Consider the following 16,810-nt stretch of genomic DNA (forward strand, 5'->3'; position numbering starts at 1 on the left):
ATAATGTAATTAAAATTTTTTTGTTTTAATAATTAATAATATATACTATTTCTAAACTCATTTCAAGATAGTCACAAAAAAAAACTCATTTCAAGAATATATGTTAAGAATAAGGCCGGACACACTGATACGTGATGATATTTAAGTGTGTCTACGCATGTTCAAAGAATTTTTTTTTATTAAAACACGGTTAGATACAAAAGATACACATGTCGACGAGTGTTATATCCAAAATGTATCTGATATAGAGACACGATAAATCAAGAAAACGTCTGTACTTCCTACATTATATATGTTTAAGACCTCAATATCAAAATTATATATACCTTTTGCCTTAAGATAGCCTTAGATATGGATTTAAATTGAACCTTTTATAGTTAAAATCTAAACTCGAACTAGTCTTTTTTTTTTATTAGCTCTACAAGCATCTTAAATTGGGTGTTGACGATTAACAAGTACAGATATAATTTACTAATTTTAGTATTTAATATAAGATTTACACTCAAATATATAATGTATTAAGTATTATAAGAAAATTAGTATCTCAACTCGAGAAAATCCAAACTTAAAAAAAATAGCCTCAGAAACTAAGTCTAAGTCAACAAACTACTTTAAAAATAAATTACAACGTGATAGCATACCTTAGAAGTACAATCAAGTTGTTCCTTATGCAAAAATCATAAAGGCGCAAAAAGTGCTTACCATAGAGATTTCAATATTTAAAAATGAGCATGCTCAACAAATCAAGCTATTTTAGAGCATCTTCTCCACTACAACATTTTTTGCCTAAGGTAACCCTTATTCGAAGTAACATTTAACAAAAGTTGCCTTAGATAGACAAAGACAACATTTTTGACGTGTTACTTTTGAATAAGGCTAAGATAACTAAATTTTTGGCCGCCCACAAAAATTGGTGTCTTTGATATCTAAAACAACACTCAATAAATGTTACAATATAAAATATTTAAGACAACATTTTTAAATAAAAATACAACATTTTATAAAAGTTATAAAAAAATTAAATAAATAACATTTATAAAAAGTTGCCTAAAATTATTCACAGTTACAAATTTTAGAGGGAAACTTTTCATATTCCCACCAATTACTTTCCAATCAAATAACTTAAAAAAAAAAAGGAAAGAAAAGACACAATGCTCTTCATCAGTTCATCACTTCATTCCTTCATCATTTAGCTTCCTCATTTCATCAGAGATACTGTAACCCTAACATCATAACGCAGACGGCCACACCACCGATCGTGGCTCTCCTCCTCATCGACCGCAACTCTCAATCGCTTTCACTCCAAACGGCGATGGCGCGGTTCTCCCTTTCACGATCGTCGGAGCGTTGCTCTCATCCACGGGCTCCTGCGCGGTGCTCTCCTCCATGGGTGTCGGCCCGGTGCTCTCCTCCACGCACGCTGCTCCACGGCTCCCCCTCTTCCTATCTCGGCTCCAAGTACAGGCCTGTCTCGCCTTCTCCTCTTCGCAAGGCCTGTCTCGCCTTCTCCTCTTCGAGAAACCCCTCTCCTTCTCCCGTTTCCACTTCTTCCCCTGTCTCGCCTTCTCCTCTTCGCAAGGGTTGTAACCCCCCTCCTCCTCCTCTGCTTATTGGTAAGAAAGCTTCTTAATTTTACTATGAAATGAATATTCTGAATGTATTGATTGTGAATGAAGAATTGGGACTGTTCTGAAATTTAGTATGTAAATTGAATTTCTGAATGCATGTCTTTTTGGGGCTTCTCAATAATTCTGAATTTAGGGGTTTGCTTTCAATTTTTCTGAAGTTTTCATGTGGATCAACATCTTCCTGGTGCTTTTTCAGTTCCATCTTTTTGACCCTGGTTAAAAAAATTCCCACTATTATATTTTTATTGCAGCTTCTATTCTTAAAGCTCTGTTAAGGTACGGAAAAAAGCAGTTTGCGGTTGATGAGACCAGGCGTGATACTTAGAATTGTCCAGTGCCTTCATGCAATGAACCACCAGTATTGACTACTTGGTATGAACTTTTCTTATTACTTTTTCTCTTTTTCTCATCTTTGTGAACTTAGATAAAACAAAATTGGAAGCATATATCAAGTATAGAGTCATCTTTTGCTTCTTACTTAGATTTTTTTCAACATCAGGTTGGTAAGAAAGCTTCTTAATTTTACTTTGGAATGAATATTCTGAATGCATTGATTGTGAATGAAGAATTGGGACTGCTCTGAATTTTAGTATGTAAATCGAATTTCTGAATGCATGTCTTTTTGGGGCTTCTCAATAATTCTGAATTTAGGGGTTTGCTTTCAATTTTTCTGAAGTTTTCATGCGGATTAACATCTTCCTGGTGCTTTTTCAGTTCCATCTTTTTGACCCTGGTTAAGCAAATTCTCACTATTATATTTTTATTGCAGCTTCTATTCTAAAAGCTGTGTTAAGGTACGGAAAGAAGCAGTTTGCGGTTGATGAAACCAGGCGTGATACTAGAGAATTGTCCAGTGCCTTCATGCAATGAACCACCAGTATTGACTACTTGGTATGAACTTTTCTTATTGCTTTTTCTCTTTTTCTTATCTTTGTGAACTTAGATAAAACAAAATTGGAAGCATATATGAAGTATAGAGTCATCTTTTGCTTCTTACTTAGATTTTTTTCAACATCAGGTTGGTAAGAAAGCTTCTTAATTTTACTATGGAATGAATATTCTGAATGCATTGATTGTGAATGAAGAATTGGGACTGTTCTGAATTTTAGTATGTAAATCGAATTTCTGAATGCATGTCTTTTTGGGGCTTCTCAATAATTCTGAATTTAGGGGTTTGCTTTCAATTTTTCTGAAGTTTTCATGTGGATCAACATCTTCCTGGTGCTTTTTCAGTTCCATCTTTTTGACCCTGGTTAAACAAATTCCCACTATTATATTTTTATTGCAGCTTCTATTCTTAAAGCTCTGTTAAGGTACGGAAAGAAGCAGTTTGCGGTTGATGAGACCAGGCGTGATACTTAGAATTGTCCAGTGCCTTCATGCAATGAACCACCAGTATTGACTACTTGGTATGAAATTTTCTTATTGCTTTTTTCTCTTTTTCTTATCTTTGTGAACTTAGATAAAACAAAATTGGAAGCATATATCAAGTATAGAGTCATCTTTTGCTTCTTACTTAGATTTTTTTCAAAATCAGGTTGGTAAGAAAGCTTCTTAATTTTACTATGGAATGAATATTCTGAATGCATTGATTGTGAATGAAGAATTGGGACTGTTCTGAATTTTAGTATGTAAATCGAATTTTTGAATGCATGTCTTTTTGGGGCTTCTCAATAATTCTGAATTTAGGGATTTGCTTTCAATTTTTCTGAAATTTTCATGTGGATCAACATCTTCCTGGTGCTTTTTCAGTTCCATCTTTTTGACCCTGGTTAAAAAAATTTCCACTATTATATTTTTATTGCAGCTTCTAGTCTAAAAGCTGTGTTAAGGTACGGAAAGAAGCAGTTTATGGTTGATGAGACCAGGCGTGATACTAGAGAATTGTCCAGTGCCTTCATGCAATGAACCACCAGTATTGACTACTTGGTATGAACTTTTCTTATTGCTTTTTCTCTTTTTCTTATCTTCGTGAACTAGATAAAACAAAATTGGAAGCATATATCAAGTATAGAGTCATCTTTTGCTTCTTACTTAGATTTTTTTCAACATCAGGTTGGTAAGAAAGCTTCTAAATTTTACTATGGAATGAAATTTCTGAATGCATTAATTGTGAATGATGATTGGGAATGTTCTGAATTTTATTTTGATTATGAATTCTGAATGCATTGAATCTTAATTTTTGGGGCTTCTTTATAATTCTGATTTTAGGAGTTTTATTTCAATTGTTCTGAAATTTTCATGGTTCTGATTGTTGCTTCTTAGGGTTTTCTGAATTTTTGTGCATCTTAATTCTGATTTTTGAAGCTGTTTCCTGGGAAAAAATACGACGATCTGCAAAAACTGTTAAGGTACATCCTCCATATGATTTCACAATTTCTTTTCTTTTTGTCAGAATTCTCTAAATTTCTGCGGTGAATGCTATGGCTATAGTTTCATACTTTTAGGTTACTGTAGCCAGCTAATATCATCAATCATCATCCTGATTTAGAATATATCACAATTCAGACCTTATTTATTCTTCTGAATCATATTGCTGTGCCCGTACTTGTGTTCTTGATTGTATATATGGTTTTGAATACAAGTATGTGCAATTCCTATTCTCTTTTTTACATAAATTCTTAGATATCACCAAGCATCTAACCTACATCAAGCAGTTAGAAAAATTAAAATCTTAACCCATATAGTTCAATGTTACTCTTTATATATATATATATATATAATTTAATCAAAGTTCAATTAGCACAACACAAATTGGGCATGCAAATCATACATTTAATTTATATCAATCAATAGAAATATATAAATCAATATAGAGAGATAAAGGGATAATTAAAAAAATAACCATATAAATTAAATTAAAATACTTGGATCTCAAGACAAACCCTATCTTAAACCTTTTAAATCTTTCAGTTACTCTTAAAGTCTAGTATTATGTTCCATGAATTACAAGACTTTATGTAGTAAAAGTTGTAACTAGAGAGTTATGGAATTTTGGGTTTTCACTGTATTTTTTTTCAGCCGCTCAAAAACAGAATTAAGTTCATGACATTCCTCTTGGGCTTTATTCATAAATTCTAGGAAACATTTTTTGTGCAGAGAAAGGAACAAGGAATATCTTTTTTTGAACCAGAAGATGATATTTGATGATGACACTAATCTATTTTTGTGTTTATCCTCAATCATGCGAAATTATATTTTGTGTGTCTGTGCTTAGAAGGCAAGCAGCATGTCTTATTTGATTATTTAAATTGCATAAGCTTTTGTGCTTGTGTTTGTGTTTGTGTGTACTTGGTGCAGGACAGTGATTTGGACTTTTGTTCGATTATTATTTTTTGTTTGATTTTTCTATTTTCCACATGGAGTAATGTAAATTTGATACTTTCCTCTGTTATACAGAAATATTGCTTCAGAGGAGTTTGAAGAACATTCATGGACATTCTAGGACTTGAAGATTGCAATTTGTTTAGCCATGACTCTGTAAGTTTTTTTTTATCTTACTTATACTTGTATATTTTCATATGTATATTATGACCTTTGTGCAGTTTTTTTTTTCATGTTGAATGTCTTTTATGTGTCTTTTTCATTGTTTCTTAATTTTAATAATAATATTTTTATGTGCCTTTTTTATGAATTTATATACTTACTGTGCATAAACATTATTATTTACATGGTTATTAGTTAAATAGTAGTAATAATATATGAATAATTAGGTTTTCCCAAGACCTAGAGAAAGATTGGATGAGTTTACCGAGAGATAAAGCTGAGTTTAGTAATGGTGTCAATGACTTCTTAGACTTTGCTTACTCCATCGGATACCCACAAGGAGAGGAAATCTTATGCCCTTGTGCAAAGTGTTGTAATTTCTTGTGGCACAAAAGACAAACAATTTATATTCATTTGATTGCCTTTGGATTCGTTAATGGTTATACGAGATGGATTCATCATGGGGAAAGCGTAGTCGGCATGGATGTTGATAGCGATAGCAATAATGAGATTAACAGTGAGAGTGAGACTAACTCGTATGACGACATGGACGCCTTGTTGAACGATAGATTTCGGGATGTGGCACAAGCGGAAGGGATAAAAGAAGGTATGAATGAAGATGCAAAGAAATTCTATAACTTGGTTGAAGAGGCTAGCAAAGAACTGTATCCTGGTTGCGACGGGTTTTCTACGTTGTCTTTTACCATCCGATTATACTTGTTAAAGTGTCAACATGGGTGGAGTAATGCCTCTTTTACTTCTCTCTTGGAGTTGCTAAAAGAGGCTATTCCTAACTTAAATATTCCTACTTCTTTCAATAAAGCCAAGACTATGGTGAGAGACTTAGGTCTTGACTATAAAAAGATTGACGCATGCCCGAACGATTGCATGCTATATTGGAAAGAGTACGAGAAGGACACATCTTGTCATGAATGTGGCGCTTCGCGTTGGATTGTGCATTCTGTAGTTGAAGCTGATGTTTTGCCTTCAAAAAAATATCACAATATTCCTGTGAAGACGTTGCGACACTTTCCCCTAATTCCCAGGCTTCAAAGACTATTCATGTGCTCAGCAACAGCTAAAAGCATGAGGTGGCATGACGAAGAACGCAGAAAAGATGAGAAGTTAAGGCATCCCGCTGATGGGCAGTCATGGAAGGACTTTGACAATCGTCATACAAATTTTGCTCTCGATCCCCGTAATGTGAGACTTGGCTTGTCAAGTGACGGATTCAATCCATATCGAACCATGAGCATATCTCATAGCACATGGCCTGTTGTTTTAATGGCTTATAATTTGCCGCCATGGATGTCTATGAAACAGGAATACTTTATGTTGTCGTTGCTAATCCCTGGACCAAAGTCACAAGGAAATGATATAGACATTTACTTGCAACCTTTGATCGAGGAGTTGAAGGAGTTGTGGGAGGTTGGGGTGGAAACATATGATGCATCAAAAAATGAAACCTTCCAAATGTATGCAGCTCTTATGTGGACAATTAGTGATTTTCCGGCTTACGCAATGCTATCTGGTTGGAGTACAAAAGGGAAGCTAGCTTGCCCTTGTTGTAACCATGGGACTTGTTCTAACCATCTTAAATATAGTCACAAGACATGCTATATGGGTCATCGTGCCTTTTTGTCCGAGGATCATCCATGGAGAGCTAATAAGAGATCTTTCAATGGAAAAGTAGAATATAGGCAAGCTCCACCATTATTGTCGGGTACTGAAGCTTTAAGTCAGTTGGAGTATGTGGATAATTCATTTGGGAAGCTAAAACCAAAGAAAGATGATCCATGGAAGAAGAGGTCAATATTCTTTGATTTACCTTATTGGCAGTATAACACATCACGACACAATTTAGATGTGATGCACATAGAAAAGAACATAGTTGATAGTATTCTTGGAACTCTCTTGGATATTTCTGGCAAGACAAAAGATCACACAAATGCTCGATATGACTTGCAAGAAATGGGCATTCGAAAGAACCTTCACCCCAAGAAAACAAATGGTAGGAAAAAGGTGAAGCTGGCAAAGGCATGCTACTCAATGACCAATGCTGAAAAGTCAATTTTTTGTGACGTCTTGAAGACAGCAAAGTTGCCAGATGGCTCTGCTTCAAATATTTCTCGGTGTGTGAACCTTTTGGAGAGAAGAATATCTGGTTATAAGACTCATGATGCTCATTTCATGCTTCACTATTTGTTACAAATTCCTATCAAATGAATACTTCCAGATCAAGTTGCAGTTCCTTTGATTCGACTTAGCTCATTTTTTCGTCAATTGTGTCAAAAGTCTATCACATTACAAGAGATAGATCAATTAGAAGAGGATATTGTCACAACATTATGCTAATTAGAGAGGATCTTTCCTCCTTCTTTCTTCGACATAATGATTCATTTGCCTATTCATTTGGCTAATGAAGTGAGATTGGGAGGCCCAGTTCAATTTCGGTGGATGTATCCTCCCGAAAGATACATGTGTACTTTGAAGTCCTATGTTCGAAACAGAAGTCGTCCTGAAGGATCTATTGCAGAGGCATATTTGGTTGAAGAATGTTTGACATTTTGCTCGCGTTACTTACATTCTGGTGTCCAAACAAAATTGAATAGACAACCCAGAAATAATGATGAACCTAATAATTCTATGATAGAAACTACAGATGCATTTTCGAATCTATTTCCAAAAAGAGGTGTTCCTTTGGGTGCAAAGAAAGGTGAACCTTTTCTCCTTGATGACAAGTCCCGAGAGCAAGTTCATAGCTACATATTATTGAATTGTCACAAAATAGACGACTATGTTAGGTAACTCATACTAATTCTACTATATTTTGGTATTTTAATTAGAAATTGATAGGTCTGTTTTATACTTACAAATATTATACTTTTGAGTTTTAGTGAGCATGAGACTTATCAACAAGGAACACGATGGATGAGAGCTAAAAACCATAGCAAAAACTTTCCTACATGGTTTAAAACACGTGCTTTGCGGCATGATGTTCCAAATTGGATAAAAGAGCTCTCTAGAGGACCAACCCAATGTGCAAAAAGATATTCTGGTTATTTTATCAACGGATATAGATTTCACACTAGGCAACGTGAGGTAAGACGCAAGACACAAAATAGTGGTGTTACTTTAGTAGCATTAACGACAAGCTTTGCAAGCACAAAGGATGCAAATCCAATTCATGAAAACGTTTCTTATTATGGTAGAGTGAATGATATCATTGAGTTGGACTACTATGGAAATTTTAAGGTTACATTGTTCAAATGTGATTGGTATGAGGCTAGGGAGGATGCTTATGGCTCGACATATGTGCATTTTAACAAAAAGTGCTATCAGGAAGAGCCTTTTGTATTGGCATGTCAAGTGCACCAATGCTTCTATGTGCAAGATGCATTTGATAAAAATAAACATTATGTAATGAAGACTGTTCCAAGGGACCTATTTAGCATAAGTGATCAAGTTGCCATTGATGCTGAAGATACTTATGAAAATGAGCCATTTGATAATTCGACGGTTCCTTCTATACCTAATGATGATGGTGAAGTAGACTTGGTAAGGAATGATTTGAATGAAGTTCTGGTCGATGTCGCAAAAGAAGTCTATTTTTCCCAAGAGTATAACACAGGATCGGATGAAGAATATGATTCTGAAGACTTTTGAGTGACTTGTTTCCCTCTTTTATGGTATATAAGTCAAATTTATCGCTTTATGTTAGCAGTTTTCAACTTGTTTTTCCTCTTTTATGTTCTGATTGTTGCTTCTTAGAATTTTTTGAATTTTTCTGCATCTTGATTATGAGTTTGTGTGGGACATATTTTTCTGCATTTTGAATTTTTTTGCATTTTGAATTTTTCTGCATTTTTCTGCCTTTTGAGTGAAGAATATGATTTCGAAGACTTTTTGAGTGACTTGTTTCCCTCTTTTATGGTATATAAGTCAGATTTATCGCTTTATGTTAGCAGTTTTGAACATGATTTGCTGAATATTGTGATATAGAATTTGGTAATTGTTTGTTACGGTTTACCTCTTCCCCTTATTAGATGCATATGCAATTGTATTTACATAGCTGTTTTAATATTTTTATACAGCAACTTAATGGAAAACGGAGCAACTTCAAAGAGGAAAAGACTGGTAAAAAAGTATCAAGCTCATGCAAAAGTTAAGGAATTTGAAATGAAGGAAGTATCTTCTGCTGCGAAACTAGTTCGGAATTTTATAACCAAAGGTGATAAAGGAAGTAATCAAGCCAAAATAGCACAACAGCCTAAGAGAAAAATTTCAGAAATTGGAGACAAATATAGTAGGGAGAATTCAATGGAAGGGAGAAATAAAACACTTGTAGACAATGTTATGAACCGGTCTTTGAGGTCTTCCCAAAACCAAGTGAGGAGTAATGTTCAACTAGAAGAACAACCAATTCCTAAGAAGATGAAGAGTAAGGCAAAGTGTCCAGCAATGGCTCTTGATGCCTTTTTGCATACAGAAGGAGTAGAAGTGGAAAGAGAAGAGGAAGATGACTTTGAGTCAATTGGTGAGGATGCTGGAGCTACTGAAAAAGAACCAGCTAACTTGACAAACTTAAAAAATAACTTAAAGCGTCCAGCAATGACTCTTGATGCTTTTTTGGGTGACCAAGGAATTCATGTGGAAAGAGAAGAGGAACATAATGAAGTTCCAACTACTGAGGATGCTAGATCTAGGCCATCCCCGAATAATGGAGAAAATGTTCATATCCCCTCTGAGGAAGATTATATTGGTGAACATAAAAGTGACAATTTTGATGTAGAAGGAGATCAAGTTATGGAAGAGGCTCATGTAGAAGGTGATGTAATTTAGTTTGTTGCTATTTGTTTTACATTTTCTTTTTATCTATGAGCATAGGGCTTCCCTTTCCATACCTTTCACGACTGTCTTTGGTTTTAATTTGTACTATTTCTCAATTTTTAATTTAGATACTTCAAAGGTTAAAAAGACTCATGGAAAAACAAGATGCTTAAAGATTTATGCAAGAACTTGGGAAGAAAGGGAGGAAGTGACTTTTGATCAGGGAGCAGCCGTGGGGCCAACAGCTCAAAGAGTGAAGGATTTAACTAATTTTATTGGAACAATGGGAAGGAATAGTAATTTTATTACCTTAATGTACACTAATTGGAAAGCTGTGCCTAAGCAAATCAAAAAGCGCATTTGGAAGTATATTAATGTAAGCTCCATTTATCTTTATGTTTATGCCATATGTTAATAATTATTTTATGCATATGATATGATGAAATTGATGTGTTTGTAGTCAAAGTTCATTCTTCCAAAATCTTCAAAGTTATGGGTGATGACTGGTGTTCAAAGAGCATGGAAGCGTTACAAAATAAGAATAAAAAAAGAAGCATTTTGAACCATATTCTGGAAATATTGAGGATATGTTGGTGAATCGTCCTTTAGCTGAAATGTTTGTTGCAACTCGGAATGGACTAAAAGGGAAAACACTTGATGTAGAAACACAAGCTGTTATTGTAAGTTCCTCTATAATTTTCTTGTTTTAGTAGTTGTTTTATGACTGTCATGGATGCTATTTTTTTTTGCTGTTTTATGGCTATCGTGATTATTGTTATGGTATCTATTTTGCGGCTGTTTCATGGGCTATTTCATGGCTGATTTAGTTGCTGTTTTATGGCTATTTTATGCATATTTTATGGCTGTCATGACAGCTATTTTATGACTGTTTTATGGCTATCATGGTTGTTATTTTAGTATCTACTTTATGACTGTTTTGTGGTTGTCATGGTTGCTGACTTGCTGCTTTCTATGTTTTGTGGTATCTATTTTGTGGCTGTTTCATGGGCTATTTCATGGCTGATTTAGTTGCTGTTCTATGGCTATTTTATCCATGTTTTATGGCTATCATGGACTGCTATTTTATGGTTATTTCATGGCTACTTTATGGTTGATTTTATTGCTGTTCTATGACAATTTACAACCATGTTATATGGCTATCATGGACTGCTGTTTTATGGCTCTTTTATGGCTATTTTGGATTGCTGTCCCTATTAGTTAGCAATAGGTTTTTGGATTCTTTCATTGAATTTTTATCACTAAAAATAGACATATCATATATTTGTGTGTATAGGATAAACTTGATGATCTTCAAGAAGCTGGAGAAACTCCTACTAATGCATTTCAAAAAGTTTTTGGTAAAGAGAATCCAGGAAGAGTTCGATGTTATGGAAGAACTGTTACAAAAACTTCTCTTAAGAAAAATAAAGAAATAGATGAAATCAAAAAACAAAGTGAAGAGAAGGTGACAGCTTTAAAAACTGAATTAGACGACCATAAGCAACGACTGCAAGGATTGGAAGATATTGTGAAACTTATGTTGCAACAAACTTCTCTTGGTATGAATGTTGATGAAGCGCTTTCTCTCTTGCGATCTAAGCAATCGTCTGCAAATAGTGCACAAGATCCAAATTTAGTTCCTCGGCATTCTCCTCCATCGACTCATATACCAAATCATGAATAGGTATATGTATGCTAAATTGTTGTACCACTTGAGTATACATATTATTGTATAGCTGATGTTTTGACTATAATTTTTTTGTTCATTTAAATTTGACTACATCTTTCTTATTGTTGGAGGAAGTTTTCTGAAGACATAAAGACAATTCTTGCCACAATGGTGAAGCACAAAGTCTTCTTGGTTTCTAGTGGACAACTTAGTTTCTTTTTTGTTTAAGTTCATTAGCAGAAAAACATGTATTTTGCTTACTTAGGTTTATTATTTATTTGACTTGGTAACTTATTAGCAAGTATATATGTTAATTGGTACTTGGAAGACCTTTCTATATATATATATATATATATATATTATTATTATTATCTTATTCAAATGCGGGTGTTATATATTCTTCAAATATCATATAAATATAACAAAGATAAAAGAAATATTATTTTAGATATTAAAAAAGAGAATCTAAGAAAAATTCAATAAGGTGTTGTTTTAGGTATTAAAAAAAGACAACTGTAAATAAACCTACATAAGTGTTGCATTAGGTCTATAAAAAAGGCAACTTAAAAAAATAAGGACAAGTGTTGCTTTAGGTATATGAAAATGCAACTTAAAAAAACCTGGACAAGTGTTGCTTTAGATGGAGGAAAAGGCAACTTGAAAAAATTTGTACAAGTGTTGCTTTAGGTATATGAAAAAACAACTTAAAAAACTCTGGACAAGTGTTGCTTTATATATTAGAAAATACAACTCGTAAAAAGTGTTGCCATAGCATTTCATATAAAGCGTTGTGTTTGGGTGCTCTAAGGCAACCCTTTCGCGGAGTTGCTTTATTTGCAGAAAAGGCAACGTTTTTTGAAGATTGCCAAAAAAAGGGTTCCCTTTAATATACAAAAGCGTTGCCTTAGACCAAAGGTAACGGCCGTATAGCCAACCCCCAAAAAGCGTTGCCTTTTGTCGGAAAGTGTTGCCTTTTATCAAAGGCAACACTTTCTCTTATTATAAGCAACGTTTTTAAAGGGTTGCCTCAGCCCGAATTTGTTGTAATGCTCTCATCTACCATAATTAAAGTACGAAGCTATCAAAAGAGGACAACATATATATACAAACAAAAAGGATTTGTCTTATATACTCATTATAAAAAACAAAGGCTATCTTTGTTTACAGGTATGGAATACTGAAACAAAAGACATTATGTCTAAAGACATTAAATTAGTATATTTATGCTATCTTAATTTGAAGGATATAGGGATAATAACGAAAGATACAATTTATTTTTTATTTTTTTTATTATTCTTGTTAAGTTTTTATATTTATATTTTTATTATTATATTTTTTTCTAAATTTTTTGAATAAAAAAATAAAAAAATTAAATTAGACTTTCATAATTTATTCTATTTTATCTTTAAACAAAACAAAAAAACACTAATTTTTTTTATCTCTATCCTTTGTGTCTTGTTTTCGATGTTTTATTTTATCATTTCTCAAAATCAAATATAGCCAATGCAAGAACCGTAATTCCTATCGACCGTTTAGATAATAATTTAATCGCCTGGAATAGGTTCGAGAAATTAGAAGTCTTAATTTTGAAATTTAGCGATGAGATTTGAATTCAACGAATTTTTCTGAGCGAAAAAAATGTAATTTTCAACGGAAAATTGCGTAAAAATGTGTACCAGTAATTTAGCCTACAGTACCCACTTAAGTCTGTCTGGTACTGTGTGAGAATAGTAAAAACAGTACGAAATCTTAGGAAAACATTTAGAAATGAAAACCGGACACTAATTCTGAAGGTTTTGGCCCAAAGTAGGCCAAAGAAAGTTAAAAACGCTAACGGATTGGACCGGATGCAAGCCCAACACATATATACCCTTAAGTGAGGCCATTTCAGCCTTATAACCCTTCATAACTTAACATTACAGCTGCAAGTGAGAAGATAGGAGAAGAGTGTTACTATTTACCACCAACTTCCGGTGGCCATAACTTGAGCTACAGAGCTCCAATTTGCGTGCCGTCAGTTGCTATGCGAAGCTCTTGCCGAGTCCGTTAGTTATAACTAAGCCTTGTAGGTAAGATTTCGAATTTCATACTCCCTTTCTCTCCCCTCAGAAATTCAAAATTTAAGGCTTGAGTTTTGAGTGGATTTTTGTGTTTTGGTTGTTTAAGTACTAACCGTTAGTGAGGAATTGTTGGGTTTCATCCCCAATTTCTGTGGATAAGGTGATATTTTCATAAATCCTTGTAGTTTGGTATATTGTGAATATTAGGTTTTTTATTTTGATATATATATATATATATGATATTAGTTTGAGCTCTGGTGCTTGTTGGAAGCTTGTGGGATCCATATTTTGGTGTGTTGTGTATATTGGGGATCGGCCAAGGTATGGTTTCGGTTTTCTCTATATAATAAGTAATATTTCTGGACACTTAGGCTAGTGGACCATAGGATAAGTTTGAATTGTTGATAATGGATTATGATTATTGATGCTAGTGATGATTTTAATGAATTGTAATACTATTATTGATTATTAAGATTGAAGTTGAATAATGACAATATTGAGTAGTGATATTGGATTTGGATGCTTATTGATGTTGATGAATGTTAAGGATTTTGAATTAAGGTTGAGTTGTGACTTATTGAAAATGTGAAGGTGTGTAAGTAGAAAATTTTGAGTAAAAATGGTAAAAATGTATATGGATAGATTGTGGAATAAATTGAAAGATATAAGAACATCATTTAGGTCCATTGAAACTGTTTTGGTTGTAGGATGATTGGTTTTGATTGTGAATTTTGGAAGTTGAGAACCTAGTTAACTTTGGTAGAAAATCAGTTTTTGGTGAATTTTGGTAGATCATAACTTGAGCCTCTGATTTTGAAATTGGTTGAAAATTACTTTAAATTAAAGATGATTCAAAGAGCTTTAAATTGATATAAAGTTTGAGGAAAATGAATTTTTGTAGAGAAAGTTATGAACGTTTAAAGTTTGGTGTAAAAATTGAATTTCTATAGATTTGAAAATTTTCTAAGTCTGGTTAGGGTTGCGTACGCGACGTAGTGCATACAACACGGCCATTCCATTCAAGTTGGGCATCTCACGTATGCGAGCACTACATGCGTACACGAACTATCAGAATTTTGACACTTGCATACGCGAAATGTAACACGCGACGCGAGCGACCCATTCGGGTTGGGACACTCGCGTACGCGAGCAGGTGGTCACGTACGCAACCACCCATTTTTAACTACATACGTACGCGAGATAGGGTTTGCGTACGTTAGACCCCTGTTTTGCTGAAAAATCATTTTTCTTTGTTTTCAAAGGTTCTCGAGCTTTCCAAACATTCTTTAAGTGCCGTTTAAGAATACTATCTAGTGCTTAGGTCCCAATACTACTAAAGATGAGTTAGAGACTTAAATAGATGAATTTTTGTATGAATTTTAGAAGACGGAGACTTAGGTTTCTAGAGTACTGAGGATGGATTAGATGAGAGAGATGGCAGAGTACTGTAACGATGATTGATATGATGAATTGTGGAATAATGGATTGATGATGTTTGAGACGAGTCTAGGACTCAGACTGGAATGATGAATTTACTGAGTACTAAAAATGAATTCTGAAAAACCATTGATACATTGTTTTATGCTGAGACTGTTGAGTCGCTGTGCGTCTCGGGCAAGGGCTGTGGCAGTCTCCCACTTGTCGAGGTCGCGGCGTCGGCGTACGGATGGTGGTTAATCCCACTTACGTTGAGATGTGAAGGTTAGGGTGGTATCCTGCTCACATAACCTTCTCTGCTGCATGAGTGTGCAGGGCCTATATCCCTAGCATGGTAGAAAGGCTACATCCGGGAGGATGTGTCGGGTTGGTATTTATAGACTGACAAGTGATATCACGAGCCAAATAGGACAGGCATTCATCATGTGCATATTCTATATGTTTGTTTGCTGCCGACTTGCATTGTTTGCCTAATTGTATAACATGTTTAATTGCTTATTACGTTACTTGCTATACATGATAATTACTTGTGCTTTACTTGTATGAATTACTTGTGTTTTCTGCTGGCATTGAGGAGGTTTGGTAGGCGGTGGCGATGAGATCGCATAGCGGTTAGGCTGGCGAAGGCTGTGGGACAGCAGTGTAAACATTAGTTTAGAAATTCCTTAAGATAGAATACCTTGATTCATTTATGATGTTAAAGTTATGGTTTTAAATTTAGTATGCTTTAAGTTTGAATCTTATGCTCGATGTGAAGTCTTAGGATTGCCTCTGGCGTCCCGGAATCTTACATCTTACATTACTGGGCACTGTTACCATGCTGAGAACCTCCGATTCTCATACCATATTGTGTTATTATTTTTCAGATATAGGTTGTAACTCACCTCGGTGAGTTATGTGATGGTGACAGAGTAGAGGATCTACTATCATCTTTTGCCTTTTGATTACTTCTGTTTAGTACTCTCACTTTTGTATTTTATTTGCCCTAGAGACTTACTTTGAGAGAGACATATTGTATAAATTGTTTTAATTTTTAAAACTCTGTATGTTTGTATATAACTAGTCGGCCTAAACTCTGCAGGTTGATGCTAGTATCTTATGATTATTATACTCTTATATATACATATGCTTTATTATCTTGTATCTACACCATGTACCTTTACGCTTTTAGCTTCCCGTGAACGTTTGCAGTTTTGAAACTCTGTTTTTGAGCTTATTCTTTCATCGGGCTTCTAGAATTACTAATTCTTTTTATATATAATATTGTATACACCTTAGAATTGTCGTAACCTTTGATTAACCTTTGCTTTACGGCATGAGATAAGGTTTAGGGTAATTAGAATGTTTAACCCAAAGACTCAAGTGACAATAAAATGAGAGCATTTTCAACAAAGCTTCAATATTTAAATAATACATGCACTTTTATAAAATCTTGCAACAAGAATTTCAAATCTTGTACACATGTCTCATACACATCTTATTTATTTGAAAAATCTTGAGACAACAATTTCTAATGCTCTTAGATTCAGCAATGATTTAAATCAAATTTAGCTTGAGAAAGTTTAATGAAATAATACCTGAAATTTTCATATTATTGAGAATTTGAGTCAAACTTTGCTTGAGAAGGGTTGAAGAAAGTGTAAGCTAAACTCCTACTTTCTGATGTATTATATTATCATATTTTCTCTCTTATATTATTA

The 16,810-nt window shown here is 34.0% G+C and overlaps 3 protein-coding genes across 7 annotated transcripts; all 3 read left to right on the top strand.

Annotated features, from left to right (window-relative positions):
• On the top strand, nucleotides 1,187-10,542 carry LOC107642030. 4 transcript variants are annotated; one of them, XM_021124361.1, is made up of 10 exons: nucleotides 1,187-1,613; nucleotides 1,880-2,000; nucleotides 2,398-2,519; nucleotides 2,917-3,037; nucleotides 3,436-3,557; nucleotides 3,894-3,979; nucleotides 5,028-5,108; nucleotides 9,209-9,942; nucleotides 10,073-10,320; nucleotides 10,405-10,542. In XM_021124361.1, exons 7-10 carry the CDS (start codon nucleotides 5,101-5,103, stop codon nucleotides 10,504-10,506), a joined length of 1,092 nt encoding a protein of 363 aa, XP_020980020.1. In that variant the 5' UTR covers nucleotides 1,187-1,613; nucleotides 1,880-2,000; nucleotides 2,398-2,519; nucleotides 2,917-3,037; nucleotides 3,436-3,557; nucleotides 3,894-3,979; nucleotides 5,028-5,100; the 3' UTR covers nucleotides 10,507-10,542. The 4 variants fall into 4 exon arrangements, with proteins under 4 accessions (XP_020980020.1, XP_020980021.1, XP_020980022.1 ...); XM_021124362.1 differs by lacking the exon at nucleotides 2,398-2,519 and having other exon boundaries at nucleotides 1,188-1,613; nucleotides 3,936-3,979; XM_021124360.1 differs by lacking the exon at nucleotides 2,398-2,519 and having other exon boundaries at nucleotides 1,189-1,613.
• On the top strand, nucleotides 5,171-8,497 carry LOC107640981. The gene is made up of 2 exons (XM_016344489.2): nucleotides 5,171-7,918; nucleotides 8,012-8,497. Exon 1 carries the CDS (start codon nucleotides 5,370-5,372, stop codon nucleotides 7,338-7,340), a length of 1,971 nt encoding a protein of 656 aa, XP_016199975.2. The 5' UTR covers nucleotides 5,171-5,369; the 3' UTR covers nucleotides 7,341-7,918; nucleotides 8,012-8,497.
• LOC110272295 lies at nucleotides 10,558-11,953 on the top strand. 2 transcript variants are annotated; one of them, XM_021124366.1, is made up of 3 exons: nucleotides 10,558-10,624; nucleotides 11,239-11,628; nucleotides 11,749-11,953. In XM_021124366.1, exons 1-2 carry the CDS (start codon nucleotides 10,559-10,561, stop codon nucleotides 11,626-11,628), a joined length of 456 nt encoding a protein of 151 aa, XP_020980025.1. In that variant the 5' UTR covers nucleotide 10,558; the 3' UTR covers nucleotides 11,749-11,953. The 2 variants fall into 2 exon arrangements, with proteins under 2 accessions (XP_020980025.1, XP_020980023.1); XM_021124364.1 differs by having other exon boundaries at nucleotides 11,728-11,752.

The sequence above is a fragment of the Arachis ipaensis genome, chromosome B05, assembly GCF_000816755.2.
Source record: "Arachis ipaensis cultivar K30076 chromosome B05, Araip1.1, whole genome shotgun sequence".
Taxonomy (NCBI): Eukaryota; Viridiplantae; Streptophyta; class Magnoliopsida; order Fabales; family Fabaceae; genus Arachis; species Arachis ipaensis.

Excerpts from the sequence above, each read along its gene's own strand:
- LOC107642030 (XM_021124361.1), top strand. Across the intron at positions 9,943-10,072 it reads GGAAGAGGCTCATGTAGAAG|ATACTTCAAAGGTTAAAAAG; the intron begins GTGATGTAATTT and ends TTTTTAATTTAG. Across the intron at positions 10,321-10,404 it reads GCATTTGGAAGTATATTAAT|TCAAAGTTCATTCTTCCAAA; the intron begins GTAAGCTCCATT and ends ATGTGTTTGTAG.
- LOC107640981 (XM_016344489.2), top strand. The coding sequence starts at position 5,370 with ATGAGTTTACCGAGAGATAAAGCTGAGTTTAGTAATGGTGTCAATGAC.
- LOC110272295 (XM_021124366.1), top strand. The coding sequence starts at position 10,559 with ATGTTTGTTGCAACTCGGAATGGACTAAAAGGGAAAACACTTGATGTA. Across the intron at positions 10,625-11,238 it reads TAGAAACACAAGCTGTTATT|GATAAACTTGATGATCTTCA; the intron begins GTAAGTTCCTCT and ends TTGTGTGTATAG.